Source organism: Onychostoma macrolepis, chromosome 04 (genome assembly GCF_012432095.1).
Source record: "Onychostoma macrolepis isolate SWU-2019 chromosome 04, ASM1243209v1, whole genome shotgun sequence".
In the NCBI taxonomy this organism is placed as follows: domain Eukaryota; kingdom Metazoa; phylum Chordata; class Actinopteri; order Cypriniformes; family Cyprinidae; genus Onychostoma; species Onychostoma macrolepis.
This window is the reverse complement of record NC_081158.1, coordinates 13,847,007-13,870,733: the sequence shown is the minus strand read 5'-3', so window position 1 is coordinate 13,870,733 and position 23,727 is coordinate 13,847,007. Positions and strand designations below refer to the sequence as shown.

Sequence of the window (23,727 nt, the reverse complement as noted above, 5' to 3'; positions counted from 1 at the left end):
ACTACTTTTGGACTGTTGAAAATAAACACCCGCTTACTTCCATTGAAACGCTTGGAAGAGCAAGGAAAAATTTAAATACAACTCTGATTGTATTCGTCTGATAGAAGAGAGTCATATACACCTAGGATGCTTTGAGGGTAAGTAAAACATGGGCTAATTTTCATTTTTGGGTGAACTAACCCTTTAATTTTACTTTGGTGAATAATAAAGGAAGTCTCTAAATACTGAGCAACAATGAGGATTTTGCAGTGCCCACTGCATACTTTTTTTTCAAAAATGGAAAATTATGACAGCAGACATGATAGTTGCATACAGTTTATTATTTCAGTGAATATTCCATTATCTATGAATGTTAAGAAGACACACACACACACACAAAAGAAAGTTGTTTTCATATCATAAAGAAAGAGATTATTTGCCGCTATAATTCCTCTTCACCGTCATAAGTAAACGTTGGTAACTTCAGTTTGCAAAGAGCAGCAGATCTGGCACCAATCTGTGGAGAACAACATTCAAATAAGTTTGCATGTGTACATATAGACCAATATACATTTTATAGTTTTTTTATTTATACAATCACATTAATACTTGATTTAATAAGTTATGTGTTACATCCCCTCGTTACAAAAAACAAATGGATCACAGCTGACAACACATTCTTTACCTGCTCAAAGTGTTTTTCCCCATAGCGAATGTAAGTGGCTACATGCTCACAGTTGTTCATAAGCAAGTCCCAAGTCCAGCAATTTTTGTGTATTTGCCTTATGACTTTCTTCATAGCATCAGTAGATCTTAATTTAATTTTACCATCCAGGTAGTTAAACTTCCATGGATTACCTGAGATTTCATTCATTTTTCCAAATATACAGTCAGAACCCTTGGGAAAGACGTAACCTTTGAACAGAGAGAATATGATTAAATACAGTTCATTCTGTGAGCAAAATAAAGTCCAATTAATTAAAATTACTGCACATAGTTTAATGTTTATATTATTTTATTCTACATTTAAGGGTACTCTTAAGGGTGGTTTGTAGTTCTGCTGGATATATACAGTGGAGATAAAAATTAGAAAACAATTTCCTAAATTTCAATGTAAACTAGCCTGTACTCCAAATGTAATCATACACGGTCATTTCCATTTGAAATGAAATGCTACCATTAAGTTGTCAGTTTACCAGTGATATGGAAAACATCCTCATCGTCATTTTTTATATTCTCCAGCCCACTGACTCTCCCCTTCCCCACATATACAGCCCAGTGCATGTAGAAGGTCACATTTGGATTGAGTTTGGATGTTCGATTGAATGCAATTAGATCCCCAAAATCAAACTAAAGGATAGAACAAAGGACAGTTATTTTTTTGCGGAAACATGAATATAAAGAGCAGAGTTCAATCTCAAGTATTTCATTCTGAATAATGTCTGTTGGGAACATTTACCTGACAGTGAACAGGAAGGGTCAGATGAAGAGCAAAAGTAGTTAAAAACACTTGTACCCAGAATGCTCTCATTATCACACTATAGTGCTTGTCCTTTGTTGAATCTAAATTCCTTGAATCACAAGATAAAAGAGCAAGAAAACCATTTTCACAAAAAAACATATCTTTGTAAACATTATTCAAGGAAATCATGTATTGTCATAACAGAACAGATAATTAATATTTTGCTTCTACCCAGCCAATATGTTCATATGGTGTGTTACACTTGGGCCACAGGGGTACATAGTGAGCATAGGCCTAACAGTGGCATATTAACTCAATTAATTCTTCATTAAAGGAGGATCACTGAAAATCATGATAAACTAATCCTGTGCCTTGCAGTAATGTTTACGACACAGTTTTAGATTTCAATAGTTAAAAACTATGACAATATCAAATCGTTTCCATTTATTTGAAAGTTGAAATATTTATTATTCCTTCTTACAGAGACTGTTTGAGTTAGTTCACCCCTAAATGTTAATTTATGCATTAACTATCAAATGATGTTAAGCCTGCGATATTCATGCATGAATCCAACTGTAGTTAAGGATAGCTCCTGATTGATTCATGATTATAGCTCATGTCTTCATGTCTTAATCATGAGTTCATGTTGAAGTAAGTATAATTAAGACATTAGTTCATTATTATTCATGTAACTTTATTGTAAAGTATTACCTGAATACTAATATTGCCCACTCGTAACAAAAACAACATGATCTTGTACTCTCATACATGCACATGTGCTTTATCACACATCTACAGGCCTTACTGTTCTCATATCATATATAACTGTGATGTTCTACAAAACAACAAGCTTTAAAACACTTTTTTTCTTACTGCTGAAAATTAGAATTACTTAGCCTAATGTGAAATCCGTTTTCTGTCAGGTACATCACTATTGTCAATGCAGTCCATAGCAATAATAAAAAAGTATCTTGACTTTATCTAGTGCTTATTTTGGGAAAAACAGTAGAGGGGTGTTTTACCCCAAGGGGGTGTTTTCCCCCTCTCTACCCTAATTAAAAGTTGCTTATATATATATAACATATTTCAGCATTTTTCAGTCATATTCACACAATTTAGTCTGACAAATATAGTTTGGGAAAAACCCAACTAGTGAAATTTGTACAAGTTTATGTAAAAATAACTAATTTTAGTAAAGATAAAGTACTTACTTGTCTCCTCTGCTGAATAAAGCTGTGTCAGATCGCGCTGTTATTCTGTGGTAAATTCTGGCTTATTCCTCACAGCACGTCTTCTTTTAAACAGTGAAAAGTAGGTGAAGCTTGATGCCTTGTTTATGGAGGTGATAGGAGTGTTTAACGGTACGCGTGGCGCACGTGGATGACTACCATCTGAACAGCGCGCGCTGTGCGTGGGTGTGACCACATTACAGATAATGAGTTCAGAGGCGTTGGTTTAATATGATTACATATTAGTTTTAAATTTACCCATTCAAATTTGAAAAGTAGTCATTTCAAGTTTTTCTATAGACATATTTGTCATGTCTGTGTGTGATGCAGTGAAGATCCAGGGAGACCAGTAATGACTATGTCAGAGATCATTTTAAGGAGGAATAACAAATTCATTAAATAAAAATAAATACAATAAAAGAATAAAGTAAACATGAAAATTATAATAGGAAATACGTTTAAACAAAATTAAGATCTATCTTACTCATATCTAAGGGCTGAAGTTGTGAATATCAGAAGAAAAGCCTAAAAGAGGTAAGATATAAGCAGAATGCCAGGAGAAGGGAACGCAAAGGAAGCAAAAGAAAGAAGGAGAAGAAAGAGTAAAGAGTAGGCACAAGGAATATATGCAGGAAACTTGCATCCTCCCAAACTGGTGTTTATGTCTAATAAGAATAGGTTAAATAGACCATTATTTCACTCATCAATTGTCTCATTCAATATCTAACAAAACACCAGTAAAGAAGACATATCTTTCAAACATATATGAAATGTGCATAACTTGAAAATCAAGGAAAATATAATACAGGCATGTGATCGGCTAGAGACAAAAAAGAAGGAAAATTTGACCACGCCCCCAGCACTTACTATTAAAAAGATATATCTTATATTGTAATAATACATACTATTGTCCTGTAAAAAATAAAAAGCAGCATTTAATAATCATGATAACAATATAATATATTATTTGTTATAATTATTAAAATACCTGGCAAAAGTTTGGAAACATTACAATTATTAATGATTTTAAAATAAATATCTTCTGCTCATCACGGCTGAATTTATTTGATCAAAATGAAGTAAAGAAAAAAACAGCAATATTGTGAAATATTATTACAAATAAAAAAAAAAATCTTTAAATTAATATATTATAAAATGTAATGTTATTCCTGTGATGCAAAGCAGAATTTTCTTCACCATTACTCCAGTTTTCAGTGTCGCATGATCTTTTAGAAATCATTACAATTTATTTGACTCATTTCTGATTATTATCAATATTGAAAACAATTTGCTGCTGCATATTTTGTGTGGAAATGGTGATACACTTTATTTTTCAGGACTTTTTGATAAATATAAAGTTTAATAAACAGCATTTATTTGCACTTATCAAATATATTAATTGCATTTGTTAGTGCATTTATTAAATAGAAATTATTTTAAATGTCTTTTTGTCACTTTCATGCATGATGAATAAAATTATTAATTTCTCTCTCTTTTTTAAATCTTACACAAATGTTTGAGTGGTATCATTGTTTCCACAAAAATATTAAGCAGCAAAACTGTTTTTAACATTGATAATAATGAGAAATGTTTCTTGGGCAGAAAATGAGCATATTAGAATGATTTCTGAAGGATTATGTGACACTGAAACTTCTCTTTGTAAGCCACAGATTTATAAACGTTTCTAATGACAAATATTACATTCCCAAATGCAAATTAAAGCGGCTCAAAGCAAGCACAGGCACAGCACAGCTAGCACTAACAGTAAATCGAACCTAAAAACAGTACTGTAACCGCAGACACGTAGCACTTCAGACTACAGCCTATTATATAATTACATCACAACCGTTGCAAATTTTATGGAAATACTTGCAATCTCAAATTCTAACCGCCACCCATTTATAAAAAGTCACTGGGTCGAGTAACAAGTTTCAGCGCTGATTCTACTCGCGTTTGGCGCTTTGAATCATTTGAGCGCTTTAACTGTCCTGCAAATGGCGCCGCGAGCTCGTGCAGCACTCTCAGGACCATTCCGTCCATGATGTTTTATAAAACAATCTTTTCGCAGTTTATTTAGGTAATAGCTTAAGGCCATCTGAGCGATTTCAATCATCATGCAGTAACCACCCTGGGGTCCGTTTTTTGTATCATCTGAGATGATTTGACAGTTCCCAGATCTTTTAACCCTGATAACTGATGTCTGGCTAATTTGGTTTATCAAACAAATTTGCATATTTGATTAAATATACGCATTAAGTTGTCTGAGATTACTCTGTGTTGACACGTTAATTGGAAAGGGCAGATATATTCATACTCAAAATCATTATCAGCAATATGATGTTTGGCTGGCGCCAACACAGCAATACAATGACATCACATATATTGATATATCAAGAAAACAGCCCAGACAGCAAAATTACATAAAAATTCTAATACATCAATAAAATGTCTAACCGTCTTAAATGATCATTTCTAGAATGTGTACAGGCTTTGCATTTTTCAATGTCAAGAGTTCTGTAACTAGCAATTCAAAAGTGGATGTTATGACTAGCACTGAGTAAAGTTTCTTAATCCATGTGATCTATTAATACATAGCTGACTGTTTAAATTAATTGTGCATCATAAAAGCATTTTGAGATTTGTGTAGTGGTCAGCATTTACTGCGATGCATCAAAGCCACACGCATAAAAGCTCACTGCTCAAATTAATGTATGACTCAGACAAACTGAACGTAATGTGTGTATGACTGCAATAAAATTATGAGATAATTATTTCTTACCAAACAAATTTCTCAATGAGTAAAACGGCTTGTCTGCTATTATACAGTCATGGCCAAAAATATCGGCACCCTTGGTAAATATGATCAAAGAAGGCTGTCAAAATGAATCTGCATTGTTAATCCTTTTGATCTTTTATTTAAATAAATCACAAATATCTAACCTTCCATTGGATAATAAGAATTTAAAATGGGGGGATATATTATTATGAAATAGTAACACTTTATTTAGATGGTCCCTTTTGAACATTCTGTTGACACTAAGTAATGTTGCAACTACATGTCAACAAACTCTCATAAGAGTATTAGTAGACTGTTTGCTTCATATCTACTAACTCCTTATTGTGTTGGTCTCCCAACAGATATTCTACTGACTATAAGTAACTTTGCAAGAACGTGTCAACTTAATCTAACCCTAACCCTACCAGTGAACTAATACACTACTAACACTCTAATGAGTCAATAGAAATGTAGGTGTAACATTACTTATAGTCAATAGAATGTGTTAAAGGGACCATCAAAATAAAGTGAAACCAAATGTTTTTCTCAAATACACATTGGACACAATTACTGGCACCCCTAGAAATTCTTGAGTAAAATATCTCTGAAGTATATTCCCATTCATATTCACAATTTTGAGCACTCCAGGGTGATTATGAACATGAAATTATCCAGCCATGGCTTCCTGTTTCACAGAAATATAAATAGGAGGGAAAACAAAGCCCAAATTCCCTTAATCATCCATCACAATGAGAAAAACCAAAGAATATATTTCTGATGTGCAGCAAAAGATAATTGAACTTCACAAATTAGTGAAGTGGCTTTAAGAAAAGAGCTAGAGCAGTGAAAATTCCCATTTCCACCATCAGGGCAATAATTAAGAATTTCCAATCAACATAAAATGTTACGAAACTGCCTGGAAGAGGACGTGTGTCTATATCGTCCTAATGCATGGTGAGAAGGAGAGTTTGAGTGGCTAAAGACTCTCCAAGGACCACAGCTGGAGAATTGCAGAAAATAGTCAAGTCTCGGGGTCAGAAAACCTTAAAAACTAATTGTTAAACAGCACCTACATCACCACATGTTGTTTGGGAGGGTTTCAAGAAAAATTCTCAGAGCTCATCCAAAAACAAACTCCAGCATATTCAGTTATCAGACACGACTGGAACTTCAAATGGGACTGGCTTCTATGGTCAGATGAAACTAAAAAAAAAAACACTCAAGATGGGTTTGGTGAACACAGGGATAAAAAGTACCTCATGTGTACAATGAAATATACTGCTGTATTTTTAATGTTGTGGGCCTGTATTTCTGCTGGAGGTCTTGGACATCTTGTTTAGACACATGGCATCATGGATTCTATCAAATACCAACAGATAAAAAAATCAATAAGTGACTGATACTGTTAGAAATTTTATAATGGGCCATGTTTGGATCTTCCAACCGTACAATAATCCAAACACAAACCTCAAAAACAACACAAAAATAGGTCACTGAGTACAAAACCAAGCTTCTGCTATGGCCATTCCAGTCCTCTGACCTGAACCCTGTAGAAAATGAGTGAGGTGAACTGAAGAGAAGAAGCACCGTCATGGAGCTGTGAATCTAAAGGGTCTGGAGTGATTCTGGATGAAGGAATGGTCTCTGATCTCTTGTCAGGTGTTCTCTAACCTCATCAGGCATTATAGGAGAAAATTTAGAGCTGTTAAACTGGCAAATGAAGGTTTCAGAAAGTTTTGAATAAAAGGGTGCAGTTAATTATGGCCGATGTGTATTAGAGAAAAACATTTATTTCATAATGATATTTCCCCCCATTTTAAATTCTTATTATCCAATGAAAGGATAGATTTTTGTGAATTTTTAAAATAAAAGATCAAAAGGATTAACAATGCACATAAATTTTCACAGCCTTCTTTGGTCATATTTACCAAGGGTGCCGATATTTTTGGCCATGACCATAGATATGCAACATTTTATTATTTAAATTATTTTCAAAATCATTTTAATATGATCTTTTAAAATAATTTTTCCTGGTTTGGGTTGTTGACATGACATGACATTTTCAGTGTTACACAAGATAAAAATGAACATAATTAGTAATGGATGTGTACACACATTTCCAACACACATTTATGTTCAAACAATTTGTAAAGTGAATTTTGCATCCGATGACCCCTTTAAAAAACGTTGATATTGTTTGTATTAATATTTAATTTTCTTTATTCTTTGACATATTCAAGTTAAGTAAAAAATACTTTAAAGGGGACTTATTATGCCCCTTTTAAGATGTAAAATATCTCTCTGATGTCCCCAGGGTGTGTATGCGAAGTATTAGCTCAAAATACCCCACAGATAGGATTTTTATAGCTTGGAAGAGCAAGGAAATTTTTTTTTTTTTTTTTTATATAACTCCGATTGTATTCGTCTGAAAGAAGAAAGTCATATACACCTAGGATGCTTTGAGGGTAAGTAAAACATGGTTTAATTTTCATCTTTGAGTTTAACTATCCCTTTAAATATATAACACTATATGAAAATAAGTGTCTAATGAAGACAAATCTCATGCTATTTGTATATTTGAATATACCATAGAACAATTTTATGCCACATTTTAGTACAAATGTCCCCTTCCCAGTGACAACTGGTGTGGCCGAGAGAATGAAAGTGCATATGTGAAATAGGTCATCCACTTCTTGTCTGAAGGAGACATACGCAGGAATTCCTGAAGCATGGCAAAGGGATGCAGTATCCTGTTCCCTATTCTCAGGGAACCGTGGTTACATGCGTAACCTGAGACGTTCCCTTTTGAAAGGGAACTTACGCTGCTTCCCCTAGAGGGTGCTATGGGGAATGGTATACCCACACCGCCATGCTGAAGGGATGAGTGCCTTATTGGCTGAGCTAAGACCCAAAGGAGTCCTCACCCCTGCACCAGCAACGCGATCATAGACCAGAGCTTCTCTAGAACGGAGGTCTAAATACAACAACTGAGAGGTGGCCTAACAACACTCCATACTAAGGTCAGAAGCCAAGGAGGCTCTCAGAGAGCCTTACAACCTAGCATATGACCCTATTGCCTAGCTGAGCTCTAGGAGCGGAGACCTCAACATGACACCTCTAAAACGAAAGGAGGCCTAACTACACCCCACTCAGGACATTCTGTAAGGAGGCTCACATGATTCAACACATAATTGAACCGGCATCAATAAAATCTGGATAATCCATGTATGAAGAACGGACCACTGGATATCAATTTGATGTCAAATATTAGTCAAGACTTGATCAAGATGCTGCAGCATCATTTTAACTTCAGTTTGGATGGCAATTTCAATTGCCCACTGGGAAGATCCCACAAAAGGATTTTTGATATCTAAGGGTGTACTCACACTAAGCACGGTTGCCTTGAACCTAGCCAGAGTGTGATTGTCCCCCCTCCCCACTCCCCTGCTGGACTGCTCTCACATTGCACTTTACGTTCCGGGCTGGAGCACGCTTTATGCTGCCTTCAAGTGCTATCGGAATTATCAGAAATACGAGTTTCCCAATCAGAAATTGGACACGAATGGCCTCTCAAGTCGTATTATTACTCGGAGATTATTTATTACTCGAGTTTCCGAGTTAGGCAGGCCATAAACATTAAACATGTTGGAGGGGACAACGATTTCAGCTGTCAATGCTATTCTTTATTATTCTTTTTTTTTTTATACAATAACTACATCACCTTGTCTTGTCGTTAAAGTAGTGCCTATTTAGATACAGGCATTTGAAGCATATGGTATATATTATAAACACTGAAATTCCAGAATCGTATCAAGCTAACTATCGTATCGGCTGCAGTTAGCGCTCACACTACATGCGTACTGCACCCGAGCCCAACTGAACTGCACTCTGGCCCACCTCTTCCAACCGACCCAGGGACAGCTAAACGAACCGCACCCAAGCGCAGCACGGAGCGATCACACTAGTCAAACGAACCAGGCTTTGGGGGTCAAACACGCTCGGGCATGGATCAAAATGCCTAGTGTGAGTATACCCTAAAAGTGAAGGATGATCCAGACTGAAAACACCTTAATCAAATTTCAGTTTCAGGTATCTCAGTAGTATTGTTGCCGCTGTATGTGTCAATTCCAACATTGCTAGGACAATCTGGCGCTTCTGAACCAGATTCTGTAAGTATGTTTTATTATTAGCTATTGACTGTTCAAATGCAGAGTTTGGTGAAGTGCAGAGTAATACATACTCTTTATTGAATTCTATTGTTTATTGAATGGTAATATAGCGAAGAGCTACCTGAAGCTGTTTGGACCGCAGCAAACCAGGTGTGTCGGTCAGAACACCACAGAGGTAAGTATCAGTTTTAACAGATTTATTATCACTGGTAAGCAGGTATCAACATCAGAGGGAGGAGTCAGCCTTTGCATGCACCTTAACAAGTAGCAGAGGTTTGAGGACTCCAGTGTTAGAGTAAATGAGGCTTCCTTTACAGTTTCCAGAAGGAATGGATCTAGCTAAGTTTTAGCCTTGTGATGACTGCAGATACGATTGCGGGAATGCATGAGAATGATATAGGTTAAGCACATTCAGTTGAAGAACTTGAGGTACAGTCAGTGAGTCCTATCTTAACCAGAGCGGGTTTAGCTCATGCGTGGACTAGGTGCATATCAGCTAATGTAGACTTGGATGGTATGATTGTGGTAGTATGGGTGTGTGGTTTATCTGCATCATAGAGCAGTACTCTAAAAACAGCAACCACTATTACAAATGATCATTATTGGCATACAACTATAGCCTGCTCTCCTCATAAAATAACATAATAATACATAACATCACGTAACAGCATAATGACTTGTATTATGTCACTCACATAACTCACAATGACATCTTCAATCGCGTTTACTATCATTTATCAACATGAATCATTAAACAACATAAACATTATGACTATGAACATCGTAGACAGATAAATAATTAGAGCTAGCACAGACAAATTAGCATCATCATGTAACATTACAGCCGATTACATCATAAATGATAACAAGCATAAATCAGATAGGGCAATGGGATTAACTTTACTCACTTTTATAGGACGCACACAAAAACAAAATACATCCAATCTGAGGCGGATAATAACATGTGAGTCAACGTTATTATCCACCTCAGACTGGATGCTTGTATTTTTTGTTTGTGTGCGCCCTATAAGAGTGAGTAAAATAAATCTGATGGTAACTCTTAATTTGCCAATCATTTAATGCAATTTTGCTCCGATAATGGTTTGTTCTGTCCAGTAAAGTAAATTTACCTGTTAACAGTTACACTTACGTACATCAGTGAGGTGTGGCACACAACTTCATGGTTAGATCACTGCATTTGTCTGTGAATAACAATATCTGTGTAGGGAAAACAGACTGGTCCTACTTGACTGAGGAGGATATTAGTATACTGTGTTCAGTCTGACACATTGAGTAATATTGATTTACCAAAAAGATGCAGCTGCTTGCTGTGATATTAACTATAAGATATCACAACGTGGTATTGAGTTGTGTTCCTTGTATGATAATATTGTGGAATCTCTTCTTGTCTTAAGCAGGCCTTTGTACAAGATCAAAGTGTACAGGCCAGGTCAAGTTCAAAAAAATATGTTGAAGAGCTTCATGCTGAGGCTAGAAGGGCTTTTAAAGGGTTAGTTCACCCAAAAATGAAAATTCTGTCGTTAATTACTCACCCTCATGTCGTTCCAAACTCCTAAGACCTTTGTTCGTCTTCGGAACACAAATTAAGATATTTTTAATGAAATCCAAGAGCTTTCTGACCCTCCATAGGCTACAAGGGTCTTACCACGATCAAGGTCCATAAATGTACCAAGAACATTGACAAAATATTCAATGTGACATCAGTGGTTCAACTGTAATTTTATGAAGCTACGAGAATACTTTTTGTGCCCAAAAAAAATTAAATAATGACTTTATTCAACAATTCTTCTCCTCTGTGTCACCTCTAGCATTTGGAGAGTATCACGGCACATGCGTTGTTTATGTGCAGATCAAAGCATGCGCATGCGTTGTGGTATTCTCCAAAATGGTGCTAGGGGTGACACAGAGGAGATTTGTTGAATAAAGTTATTTTCGTTTTTTGCGCACAAAAAGTATTCTCGTAGCTTCATAAAATTATGGTTAAACCACTGATGGCCTTAAGGGTTTGGAACGACATGAGAGTGAATAATTAATAACAGAATTTTGCTTTTTGAGTTAACTATCCCTTTAAAGCTTGGGTTGAGTCAGCAGACATAAACGTGGTCCCTTATTTGAATATAAGGAACAGGCAAATGCTAATAGTAAATATGCCCAACATTTCATTAAGAGGAATGACAATACAATGAGGGCTGACTTGCAAGAAAATTGCAAAATAATAATTCAAATGATTTCTGGAAAGTAATCAAAAGAATGAATGGGGTAAGCGGTTCATAGAAAATTACTCAGCTGTGGCAAAAACATTATTATGAGTTGTTCAACTGTGTTAAAAGTAACCCATTCACAGTGGGCAATATTGATAATAATGAAGATGTAACTGTTTCTTCATGAGATGTCTGTGGTGTGGTTAAGATGCTAAAAGACAATAAGGCATGTGGTATGAATAAGCAGGGTTTGAATTTAATTTTATCACTCACTCACCAGTCAATTTGGTTACTAAATTTGCAAGTTGCCTGCCATTTATAACTTATACTAGCCAAAAAATAAATAAATAAAAATACTGAAATAAACCAACAGCTTGATACCAACCACAGCTGATTTTTACCCGCATTTGGTGGGTTGGCGGGTGTTAATTTCAAAACCTGTGGATAAGATATCTGCTGAACATTTCAAAAATTTTTACCAGGTTCTTAGTTTATGGTATTTTACCTGATTCGATTTTAACTTTTACGTTATTGCCTATTATTAAAGATAAAGCTGGCAAAATAAATAGCATGGATAATTACCGGCCTATAGCTTTGGCCAGTATTTTATCCAAAGTCTTTGAGAGGACCTTACTAAATAAGTTGGAACACTTCGTCATGTATGGAAGCATATAGCTAAATTAAATTTGAAATGTAATATGCAAAATGGCAATGCATTTCTGTATTTAAATGTACATTTTCCCATACATGTGTGCAACTTTTAGTGCAAAATGAAAATTTAATTATAACATTTAAATTTGCCATTTTCTACACTAGTTTTAATATGCAAATTAAAAACATATTTTAAAGCTTTATAAGTTGCAAAATTAAAATTAAAATGTATAACCCAAATTGATTAGATATATTTAACATATCCAAGCAAAAACAGTAGCAAAATTATCATTTAAATACTGTTTTTCCTAAATGCATTTAGACTTAGGAGTAGGACACTTGGGATTGCATCTTCATCATAATAGAGCGTGATAATCGTAGCAAAATGCAGTGAGAATTTCAGAATGCATTTTGAGCCAAAGGTGCAGCAAAAGGATGATTTAAATCTTTTATTTTTCTTAAATGCATTGACACTTACATAGGACATTTCAATTACATTTTCATTAAATACCCCGCGATGAACATAGTTTAAGTCATTGTGGATTTTAAATGCATTCCGAGCCGAGCACGCCCCCTACCTGTCAATCATTACATCAAGGAGTTGCTCAGCAACAAGATGTCAGGAGTGAGTGAAAGAGGACTCAGATGCAGAGTAGAGAACGGAGAAACTGGAACCTGTCCAGTGAGGACTACTGTCTTGCCAATAGAGGGGGGTAAGCCAGTAACAAAGTCCATCGCTATGTGTGACCAGGGTCGCGAAGGGACTGACAGCGGCTGGAGTAGCCCTGCTGGGGGTCGATTGGAGCCCTTACCCGCAGCGCAAATCGGACAGGCCGACACGAACCGTCGAGCATCCCGCGCCACGGACGGGCACCAAAATTGCTGCTTGATTAACCTATAAGTGCGAGTCGCTCCAGGGTGGCAAGCTAGGCTAGAGGAGTGGCCCCACTGTAGGACGCTAGTTCGGACCGACTCGGGCACGAACAGTAGACTCTCTGGGCATCCCGCAGGAACCGTAGCGTCGCGCGGACCCTGGACTCCACACCCCAGGTGACAGCTGCCACAACCCGTTCAGGATGCAGAATCGCCACCGTGGGGGTGGGACTGGCCTTAGCTTCAAAGATCCGTGACAGTGCATCAGGTTTACCATTCTTAGAGCCCGGGCGATAAGAGATGGTAAACCTGAAACGTCCAAAAAATAATGCCCAGTGAGCCTGCCTGGAATTTATTCTTTTAGCGGTGCGGATATACTCCAGATTTTTATGGTCAGTCCAAACGATAAACGGAAACCCTGCGCCCTCCAACCAGTGATGCCACTCCTCCAGCGCCAGCTTGACAGCTAGTAACTCCCTATACCCGATGTCGTAGTTCCTTTCCGTGGGGGTTAGACGATGGGAGAAAAAGGCGCAGGGATGTATTTTCTCGTCTGAAGGTGATGTCTGAGACAAAACTGCCCCACCTCGGACGCATCCACCTCCACAATGAACTGCCGGGACGGGTCAGGGGTCATTAAAATAGGAGCCGAAATAAACCGACTCTTCAAACTCTCAAACGCAGTTTGGGCCTGCGACGACCAACAGAACCGTTTCTTAGTGGAGGTGAGATCCGTCATAGGAAGGGCGACCTGACTAAAGTTCCGAACGAACCGCCTGTAAAAACTGGCAAACCCCAGAAAACGCTGGACCGCTCTACGACTATCTGGGGTGGGCAACAGCTTTTACCTTGGCAAGATCCATTCGGATACCTTCAGGCGAGAGAATAAACCCCAGGAACGGAACCGACCGTGCGTGAAACTCACACTTCTCCACCTTGGCGAATAAACGATTCTCCAGCAGCCGCTGGAGCACTCACCTGACATGCTGGACATGATCGCGCTCGTTCTAGGAGAAGATCAGGATGTCATCGATGTAGACAAACACAAACCGGTCAACCATGTCTCTAAGCACGTCGTTGACGAGTGCCTGGAAGACCGCCGGGGAGTTTGAAAGGCCAAACGGCATGACCAAGTATTCAAAATGCCCAGAATGGGTGTTAAAGGTAGTCTTCCATTTTTCACCCTCCCTAATCCGAACCAAGTGATAAGCACTGCAGAGGTCCAACTTCGTAAAGAAGGTTGCCCCCTGCAAGAGCTCAAAGTCTGATGACATCAACGGCAAAGGATAACGATTCTTTACCGTAATAACATTCAACCCCCGATAGTCTATACAGGGGCGCAGCGAACCATCCTTCTTCTCCATGAAGAAGAACCCCGCCCCAGCTGGAGAGAAAGAGGGATGTATAATGCCTGCTACCAGAGAATCGTGAATATACCTCTCCATGGCCTCCCTCTCCGGGCCGGACAGAGAGTAGAGGCGCCCCCTAGGTGGGGAGGTGCCAGGCAACAGGTTAATCGCACAGTCATACGGGCGGTGCGGAGGCAGAGTTGAAGCTCGGGACTTACTGAACACCGCTCTCAAGTCATGGTAAGCCTCCGGTACATCCGCCAGGCTCACCGGCTCCTCATGTAACACAGAACAGGACATAACCAGGGAAAAAGCAGCACCCAAACATTGGGCTAAACAGAAAGGGCTCCAAGCCAACACGGAACTGCGAGCCCAATCAATGTGGGGGTTATGTTTAACCAACCAGGTGTGCCCTAACACCACTGGAGCGGTGGGCGAGTGAATAAGGAGGAATCGGATCTCCTCAGCATGATTACCAGACAGAGTTAATGTAACATAATTAGTGATATGAGTAATATTAGTAAGTAGGGTGCCTCAAAGAGTCCTAGCCGAAATAGGTTCGGCCAGGGCAACGGACGAAATCCCCAGGCGCGTGGCCAATCCAGAATCCATAAAATCGCCCTCCGCTCCAGAGTCGATTAACGCCGAGACCTGGAAAGCAGCTCCACCGAACCGTAGTGAAGCTAGAAACTCATCACGACCACCAGACGGCAGTCGAGTCATAGTAACGCTCACCATATGCTCCTCCTTGCGTGATGAGTGTCGGCCCGCTACAGGGCACGCAGCTGCCACATGCGCCTCACCATAGTAGAGACACAGCTGATTGGCCAGGCAACGGCGTCGCTCCCCTGCAGTTAGCTGTGCTCTTCCGATCTGCATAGGCTCCTCCTCCGGGAAGACGCGGCGTTGAGACAGAGTATCACAGGTAGTCACCAACTCGGCGCCTGTGACGTGCTCGCGGGGAACTCCCCCTCTTCGGTACCGGGAACGGAGGGCAATCCGGTCGTCGACTCGAATAGCTAGGTCGATCAACCCATCTAAGCCCTCTGGCAGCTCCAGGAAATATATCTCGTCCTTCACGTTCTCCGCCAGGCCGTGGAGGAAGTGATCCCAGAGTGCCTTCTCATTCCAGCTGCAGGATGCGGCGAGCGTGCGGAACTCAATGGAGTACACGGATACGGACTGCTCGCCCTGCTGAAGCACTGACAAGGCTCGTGCCGCCTCAATTCCCCGAGCCGAGTGATTGAACACCTTGCACAGCTCCTCCGAGAACGCGTCAAACGACTCACAGCAGGTCTGCTCGCCATCCCACATGACCGTGCCCCACTCTCTCGCTTGGCCCACCAAGAGCGTGATTACATACGCTACCCTGGATACCTCCGTGGGAAAACAGGAAGGTTGGAGAGCGAAAATCAGCGAGCATTGGGACAGGAATGACCGACATGAGTTGGGCTCACCCGAGTAAGGAGCGGGCGGATTAAGCCGCGGTTCTGCGTGGCGAGGAGCTGCTCCTTCCGGGCCAAGAGCGGGTGCTACCGCTCGAGCTGCAGAAGAGGTGACATGTAGCTGGTTCAGCTGGAGCGAAACCTCTGCATAAGTGCGACGAGAAGCCTCAAGTTCTTCCTGCTGCCGACCCAGTAGAATGCCCTGCTGCGAGAGGGCTCGGCGCAACTCCGTTTCCTCTGCTGAATCCATGCGTGGTGAGTAGATTCTGTCAGGAGTGAGTAAAAGAGGACTCAGATGCAGAGTAGAGAATGGAGAAACTTTATTTCTCGCCACCCAAAACACAAAATAACAAACAATAATTAACAGCTGCTTAAGGAAGCGGAGATTCCAGAGCTGGCCGGCAGCGTCTGCGGACCATACAAGCTGCAGGATCTCCGTGCTACTAGTCCTGCAGCACAAGGGAACAGAAGGTCAGAGAAAGCAGCGTAAACTGCACACAGAATACTAGCCAGGACAAAACAATCTACTCACAACGCAGAGCAGGAAAGTAGGGACATATAAGGGAGTGGGGGAATAAGCGACAGATGGAGGAGAGTCAGCTCGTGATCCGAGCACTCCCGCTGCACCATCAGCGCTGATTGCCCAGACCACGAGCTGCCGAACATGACAGGACAACACAGACAGTAAGAGGAGCCGGGAAGGCACCCTGACCCGTAACACAAGATGCACAAAAGGTCAATATAGAATAACCAAGTATGAATGCATATTTGTCATCAATATAAAACACACTAAGGATTAATGAGCTGCTGGGTTCATGAATATTAATCACGTTGTCTGTGTTTGCTCGAATTGATTTGCTGAAATCAAAACAGAGACGATAATGGGTGAGCGCTAGCCAATGAGATTGTCGTTTGCGCATTAGTTCCGCCCACTACCAGAGAAACCGGCAGTTCTTAAAAGCTGAAGAATTCCAAAGGAACTCCGATATTTTGACAGGAAAATACAACAAAGAATATTGTTTACATGTAACGCGTCAATTCTGTATGTTATGAAAGACTCTCTTGCTCTGTATCTTTCTTTGCGTGCGTGTATGTGAGAGAAAGCGACGGCGAGCCGTGCGCCTTCACACTGGTTTATGGTATGTCAAATACAGCCACACCGCGTCCATTCAGATGAACTGAAAAATTAAATTCTAATAATATAATTGTAACGTGTCTGCCCCGTCTGAAGTCCCCGTTGTCCTTATTTGGTTTAGTTCTGTTCCTTGTTAGTTAATTATCTGTCATTGTCCCCACCTGAGTTTGATTACGTTGTTTGCTCTTTTGTTCTCTCTCCTTTATAAATCCTCAGTTCGCCCTTTGTGTTGGTCCGTTCTTATAATGTAATAAAGTGGGAAAAGTGAGTTGATGCCGTTTCGTTCTCCTGCCTTTCATTTATATTCATTCATGTTTACTATAACCACACGCCCCATAACAGAAGAACGGACCGAACAAGAAATGGAGTTCGTAGAATGTTTTGCCGCCCTAGCCCTCCGGAATCTTCCCTTTTTTGACTACTCCTGGGAGTTCTGCGAGCTCGCCGCGGCAACGACGTGGGATGACGCCACCATCATTGAATTGTTCCGGCTCGGAGCAAATCTCCACCGTCCCGTGGACCTCCCAGACACCACGGGATTGTGCTGGAGGGAAGCTATCTTTCGGTGTCTGGGAAGCGTCCGAGCCCGAGCCGGAACCAACCCGTCAGCCGCGGCTCCTCCTCGTTAGCCATCATCCCTGACTCCTCCTCACCAGCCGCCGTCCGCGACCTCGGCAGACCCGCCGACACGGAATACGGCAAGCCCGCTGGTCCCGTCCAGCCCTCCTGTGCCTCCGCTGGTTCCGTCCAGCTCCGCGCTTCAAGAGTGCCACCCAGTGCCTGCGCCACGAAGGCACCTCCTTCCTCCACGCTTCCAGAGCGTATCCAAGAGTCCGCGCCCAGAGCGCCTCCCAGTGCCTGCGCCACGGCGCCTCCTAGTTCCGCGCTGCCAGAGCGCATCCAAGAGTCCGCGCTTCCAGAGCGCCTCCCAGTGCCTGCGCCACGAAGGCACCTCCCTTCCTCCACGCTTCCAGAGCGTATCCAAGAGTCCGCGCTTCCCGAGCGCATCCAAGAGTCTGCGCTTCAAGAGCGCCCCCCTGTGCCTGTGCCACGAAGGCGCCTCCCTGTCTCCGCCCTGCCCGAGCGCCCCCAAGAGTCTGCGCTTCCAGAGCGCCCCCAAGAGTCTCCGCTGGTTCCGTCCAGCTCCATGCTGCCAGAGCGCCCCAAGAGTCTGCGCTTCCAGGCGCCCCAAGAGTCTGCGCTTCCAGAGCGCCCTCAAGAGTCTCCGCTGGTTTGGTCCAGCTTCGCGCTGCCAGAGCGCCCCCAAAGTTCCACGCAAAGACAAAAAAAACCTGAATTCACCTTTAAAATTTTTTTGGGGGGGGCTATTCCCCGGTGAATTCTGCTCCGTCTTGGGCGCCCAAACTCCCGGAGTTCGCCCTTTGTGTTGGTCCGTTCTTATAATGTAATAAAGTGGGAAAAGTGAGTTGATGCTATTTCGTTCTCCTGCCTTTCATTTATATTCATTCATGTTTACTACAACCACATGCCCCGTAACAATAATATAGTAACGGTAACAGCGTTGTAACGGGGGAAACAGTAATTAGTTTGATTACTCGTTACTGAAAAAAATAACGCCGTTAGTAACGCCGTTTATTTATAACGCCGTTATTCCCATCACTGCTGATTACACTCCAATTGATGCACATAAGTAAACAGACAGTGCTATTCTACACTTATTTGCCACTTTACACCGTGTCTACATCGGTCGAGACAGTTGCTACGCCGCTCACATCAGGTGTAGACATGTTGCCTTATTTCCTCTCGCACGTCCCATGGCACCTATAAGCGTCGTGCCTGCCTCAAGATTTCTCACTGTTTACACTCTGATTGATGCCCGTTACCATACAGAAAACGATGCCACTTTCGCTGTGCCTGCCCCAGACGACAGTTCACCAATCAGATCTAGGCGCAGCTGTCATGGAACATGCTACAGCAAAGGTAAAAATCACAGGCATCAATCGCTGTGACCAGCGGCTGTAAACCATGAAAGATGTTGTTGTGGCAGGCGGGTGAAGTTCAGGTGCCACGGAACATGCGCTATTTTACAGATTAAAAATAAAAGAGTAATAAAATCTAAGGTAAGGTAGTAAATAAGTGATTATGTGCATGTGTGGTAAACAAGATTACAAGTGTGTAGTGATTTTTAAAGGTTTAGAGCGGTACTTTGCTAGCAAGGCAAGATATAGTTCATTTGTTTAACCCTCAGGTATTGTACATTTCGGGGTCACCTTTATATTGTTCACAATTGACCGGAGACAATAATCTTATAATAATCTTAAAATGAATTGATTTCTACTTTGTTTTATGAAATTAATGTTCAATATTTTAGTTCACTGACATTTTGCTTCAAATAGACAATATTCACACAAATTATGCACCTTTTCTATATCAAGTATAAAAAAAATTAATGTAAAAATGGGTAGTTTTAGGATGACAGAATATACAGTTTGTACAGAGCAAAAACTTATGCCTATGAAATGTGCTCATAATGATAGGATTATGAGTGTGTGTGTATAATCTGTAATATTATCAAATAATTTTTTTTGTGAAAAATGAAATGTGTAAGTACTAGTTTTTGCATTATTATTACAGTCCAATCTGAAAGAAATTCAGATGAAAGCTGAAAAAAAATTAAAAATCCTAGAATTACCAAACACCTACCAGAGGGCAGAATAGACAGTCATAACTACATGTAGAAATGAGTCATGCTAAATTTTGTTTTGAATAGGGAGCAAGGAAAATACAAAAACATTTTTTTAGACGGCCCCACTCTACATTATGTGGCCTTTACATAAAAAAAAAAGTATAATGAGTACAATGTACTTATTGTGTTTATATTGTATTTCAAAACACTTTGTTGCTATTGAGGTGGGCTATGGGTAAGGTTAGGGACAGGTTTGTTGGTATGGGTAGGTTTAAGGGTGGGTTAAGTTGTAAGGAATGGGTTAACAGTGTAATTATGTAATTTCAGAAGAATGTTTCATTAGAGATGTAATTACATAGGCATTTTGTAAAAAAAAAAAAAAAAAAAAATAGTACAATGTAAAAACATGCGTACACAATAAATGCATTGTATTGAATGATTCATTTAAATGTAAGAACATAGTTGTTAAGACCACCTAATATAAAGTGGGACTGATCTTAAAATAGTAGAGTAGGCAAGTAGGCAATCAATCTTCTTTCTTCTTTCTAAGCAGTATTAATCTCATTCTTGGCTTAAAGGGATTTCACAATGACAAATTAAAGTTCTGCCAGGAAGGACAGGTTAGACCAGTCCTGCAAGTCAAGTCAAGTCAAGTCAAGTCACCTTTATTTATATAGCGCTTTTAACAATACAGATTGTGTCAAAGCACTTAACAGTATCAAATTGGAGGATAGAGTGTCAGTAATGTATAATGAGAAGATTAAACACTCAATTTTCAGTTAAAGGCATTTCATTATTGAATTCAGAGATGTCATTGTCTAGCTCAGTTTAGTTTAAATAGTATCTGTGCAATCAAATCGGCGATAATCGCTGGAAATTAAGTATCCCCAACTGAGCAAGCCAGAGGCTACAGCGGCAAGGAACCAAAACTCCCTCTGTGACAGAATGGAGAAAAAAACCTTGGGAGAAACCAGGCTCAGTTGGGGGGCCAGTTCTCCTCTGGCTAGACGAAACCCGCAGTTCAAAAGTTTATATTTCTATTTTCTAGTATGTATAACCACATACTAACTCACCTGCCTGTAGCTTTCCAGTAACCCCTTAAAACTATGATTAACTTGTTCAGGTGTGTTTTATTAGGGTAAGAGCTAAACTCTGCAGGACAGTGGCTCTCCAGGACAGATGTTGACCACCCCAGTGTTAGAAAGACAATCTTATTTCTAAGGATGTGTAAGGAGTTTTTCACCCTGTATTGTCATGTTATAGAAAGTAACAAGCAACACCAGCACAAACCAAGGAAAGTGGGACAATTTAAAAGTGTGTGTGTGTGTGTGTGTATACATATAAGGTAAACTAATGTCTAGTTTACTCTACAAGCCGAATTTTAATTTTAAGCTGAATTTGCAAGTCAACAAGCTCGCCGACAATCTTTATGTGTGTCTACTCAATGACACACCAAAGAGGCTCACTGAAGCCTCGCAGACGCCAAACACATATCTAGCATGCTAAATATCTGGACTTGTCAGCCGACTCGACATCCATCGGTGTCAGGTGTCGTGATGAGCTACAGCCAATGACAGAGCAAGGCATGGGTTTAGGTTTTTGTAGGAAATAAAGATGACCAAAAACAATTGTGAATAATTTGTGTTTATTTAACAGCTGTGGTTATAGCATCTCATAGCTACTACGCCTCCATCTGGCATCCGTCCATTCCATACAGTAAATTTAAATGCATTTTTCTTATTTTGCAAATTATCTGCCAATGGGGTAAGAAATTAAAACTATTCTTGTTTCTGATTGCATTAAGATTATTTTTCTTATCCTATGGCGGACAATTTTACGTTTTAAGTTAAATGCACTTAAAAGGAAAATCCCCCAGAAAATAAGTGAATTATCTTAGACCAATTTTCATCTATAGAAAATGCATCTTAACTTAAGAATGTTTAGATATTTGTACTTGAAATAAGACAAAAATAGACATTTTTGCAGCGTGAATGAATGAATAAGGTATTTAAACACCGCTTACGCTTTAAAACGGGGGAGGAGACCGAAAGAAACTCTGGGTTTAGCGAAGAAAACCTGCTCCTGACCAGGTTAGGTTCACCTCTCTTTCAGAAACGGGCTTGACTTACCCTGCTTTCCTGGGTTTGGCAAACCTCCCATTTTGAAACGGAAAACCCAGAGTTTACCTCATTTCAGGGTTAACATACTCAGAGTTTTCACTAACTTCTGAAACAGGCCCCTGGTCTTCACTTCTAAGTTTCCAACACTTACATACACTTAAGTTTACTATGGTATGTTTATACAGCATTCCAACTGATTAACTTTTCATGGAATTTTAAAACACTTAACCCAGTGTACTGTTTTTTTTTTTTTTTCATGAGCCCTCACACAACACATGGCATCTTTTTCACTTTTTATCTTTAAAGGAGCTGTATGTAGGATTTTGACTCTACTAAAGCATAAAAATACCATAATATGTATGCAGATATTTAAGAAACATGCTAAGTTAACATGTTTATCTGAAAAACAATGCTACAGTCAGTTATTCTCCTTTGAAAATGTGCATTCCGGCCCGGAATGACTGTGTTTGTTATGGTTTGTGAAACCCGCCCACTGCCAGTTTACCCAATTGTATTTCGGCACCGCGGGTTGCCAGTGGGCGGAAAACACAGCGTATTTAATTGTCTTCATCATCATGTGCGCTCGTTCCTGTTGATGTCATTAATCTGGCAACCTGCGTGTGCATCAAGCCTGAGGAGGAGGGGGAGGGTGAAAAAAAAAACGTCTCCAATATTTTGAATTTGGACTGCAATACCTATTTCAACCACTCGGTGTCAATCCTACATACAGCACCTTTAATTTTTGTTACTGTGTAATCAAAGATATCTATTAATTAATGGATGCGTTTAGCCATTTAGTATTTTTTCATTTATACATTTTAAGGGGCAGTGCCTAGGAATAGAGACAAAACACCTGGGAGATGACCTTAAACAAAGCATGCAAATGAAGTATTCAAGTGTAGCAATCTGCCCCATTTCACCAGTTCTTTACATCATCAACCCATACATGTTCAGTGACTGAGCTGCATTACACACGATGTTGAAATGTTGGCTATCATAAAAAGTATATGAATAGTGGCAATACCAGCATATTTAAGAAGAATAACGTAAGCAGCACTACACACTCACATGAAGTAGGTATGGGCTATACGTCTCCGGCCATAGTGGCCCCATGGCCCCCTGAAGTACTTGCACCGCCATGGCCCCCTGAAGTACTTGCACCGCCATGGGCCCCTGAACTACTTGCACCACCATGTCACACTTTCAGATGGTTTGGATTTCCTGTTTCATTTGTTTCCCATGAGTTACTGTTTTACTTTGTTCTTTTCCCGCCACTCCTTAGTTGCCATGGACACCTTAATTTATGGTTAGCTTCAGTTGTTCTGGTTTATTAGCCCCATTTTTGTTTTCCTTACAAGTCTGTCCCAGATTATCATTCTCTGTCCAGTCTCTGTTATACCAAGTTGTGTTTTCCCTCACCATTCTGCCTGTTGTTTCAGTTGTTTATTAAACTGAGAGTTTTGGACTTTACCTGCTGTCTCCTTCGCCTTGCTTCGCAACACAACCCGTGACAACTACAGATTTTAGCCTAGGATTATAGTAGTGATGGAAAAATGAAGCTTTGCGAAGCACCGAGGCTTCCCCTCAACCTCAACGTTCATTACTCGAAGCTTTTCAAGACGATGCACACTAACGACATCTTGTGGTCAAAAGGTGGAAAAAGCTGCCTT

General features: G+C 40.2%; 1 protein-coding gene across 1 annotated transcript; it reads right to left on the bottom strand.

Annotated features, from left to right (window-relative positions):
• Positions 1–387: 387 nt before the first annotated feature.
• On the bottom strand, positions 388–2,672 carry LOC131538987 (phospholipase A and acyltransferase 1-like). Its single transcript, XM_058773223.1, has 5 exons — positions 2,653–2,672; positions 1,439–1,550; positions 1,176–1,329; positions 665–894; positions 388–496 (listed from the first exon to the last, which is right to left on the bottom strand). Exons 2-5 carry the CDS (start codon positions 1,508–1,510, stop codon positions 422–424), a joined length of 531 nt encoding a protein of 176 aa, XP_058629206.1. The 5' UTR covers positions 1,511–1,550; positions 2,653–2,672; the 3' UTR covers positions 388–421.
• Between the last annotated feature and the right edge of the window lie 21,055 nt (positions 2,673–23,727).

Bases quoted from the DNA above. Each gene is read 5' to 3' on its own strand.
- LOC131538987 (XM_058773223.1), bottom strand. From the start codon at position 1,510: ATGAGAGCATTCTGGGTACAAGTGTTTTTAACTACTTTTGCTCTTCAT. The intron at 1,330-1,438 runs GTAAATGTTCCC...TCTATCCTTTAG, and splicing joins CCCTTCCTGTTCACTGTCAG to TTTGATTTTGGGGATCTAAT. The intron at 497-664 runs GTAAAGAATGTG...TGTTCTCCACAG, and splicing joins GGGAAAAACACTTTGAGCAG to ATTGGTGCCAGATCTGCTGC.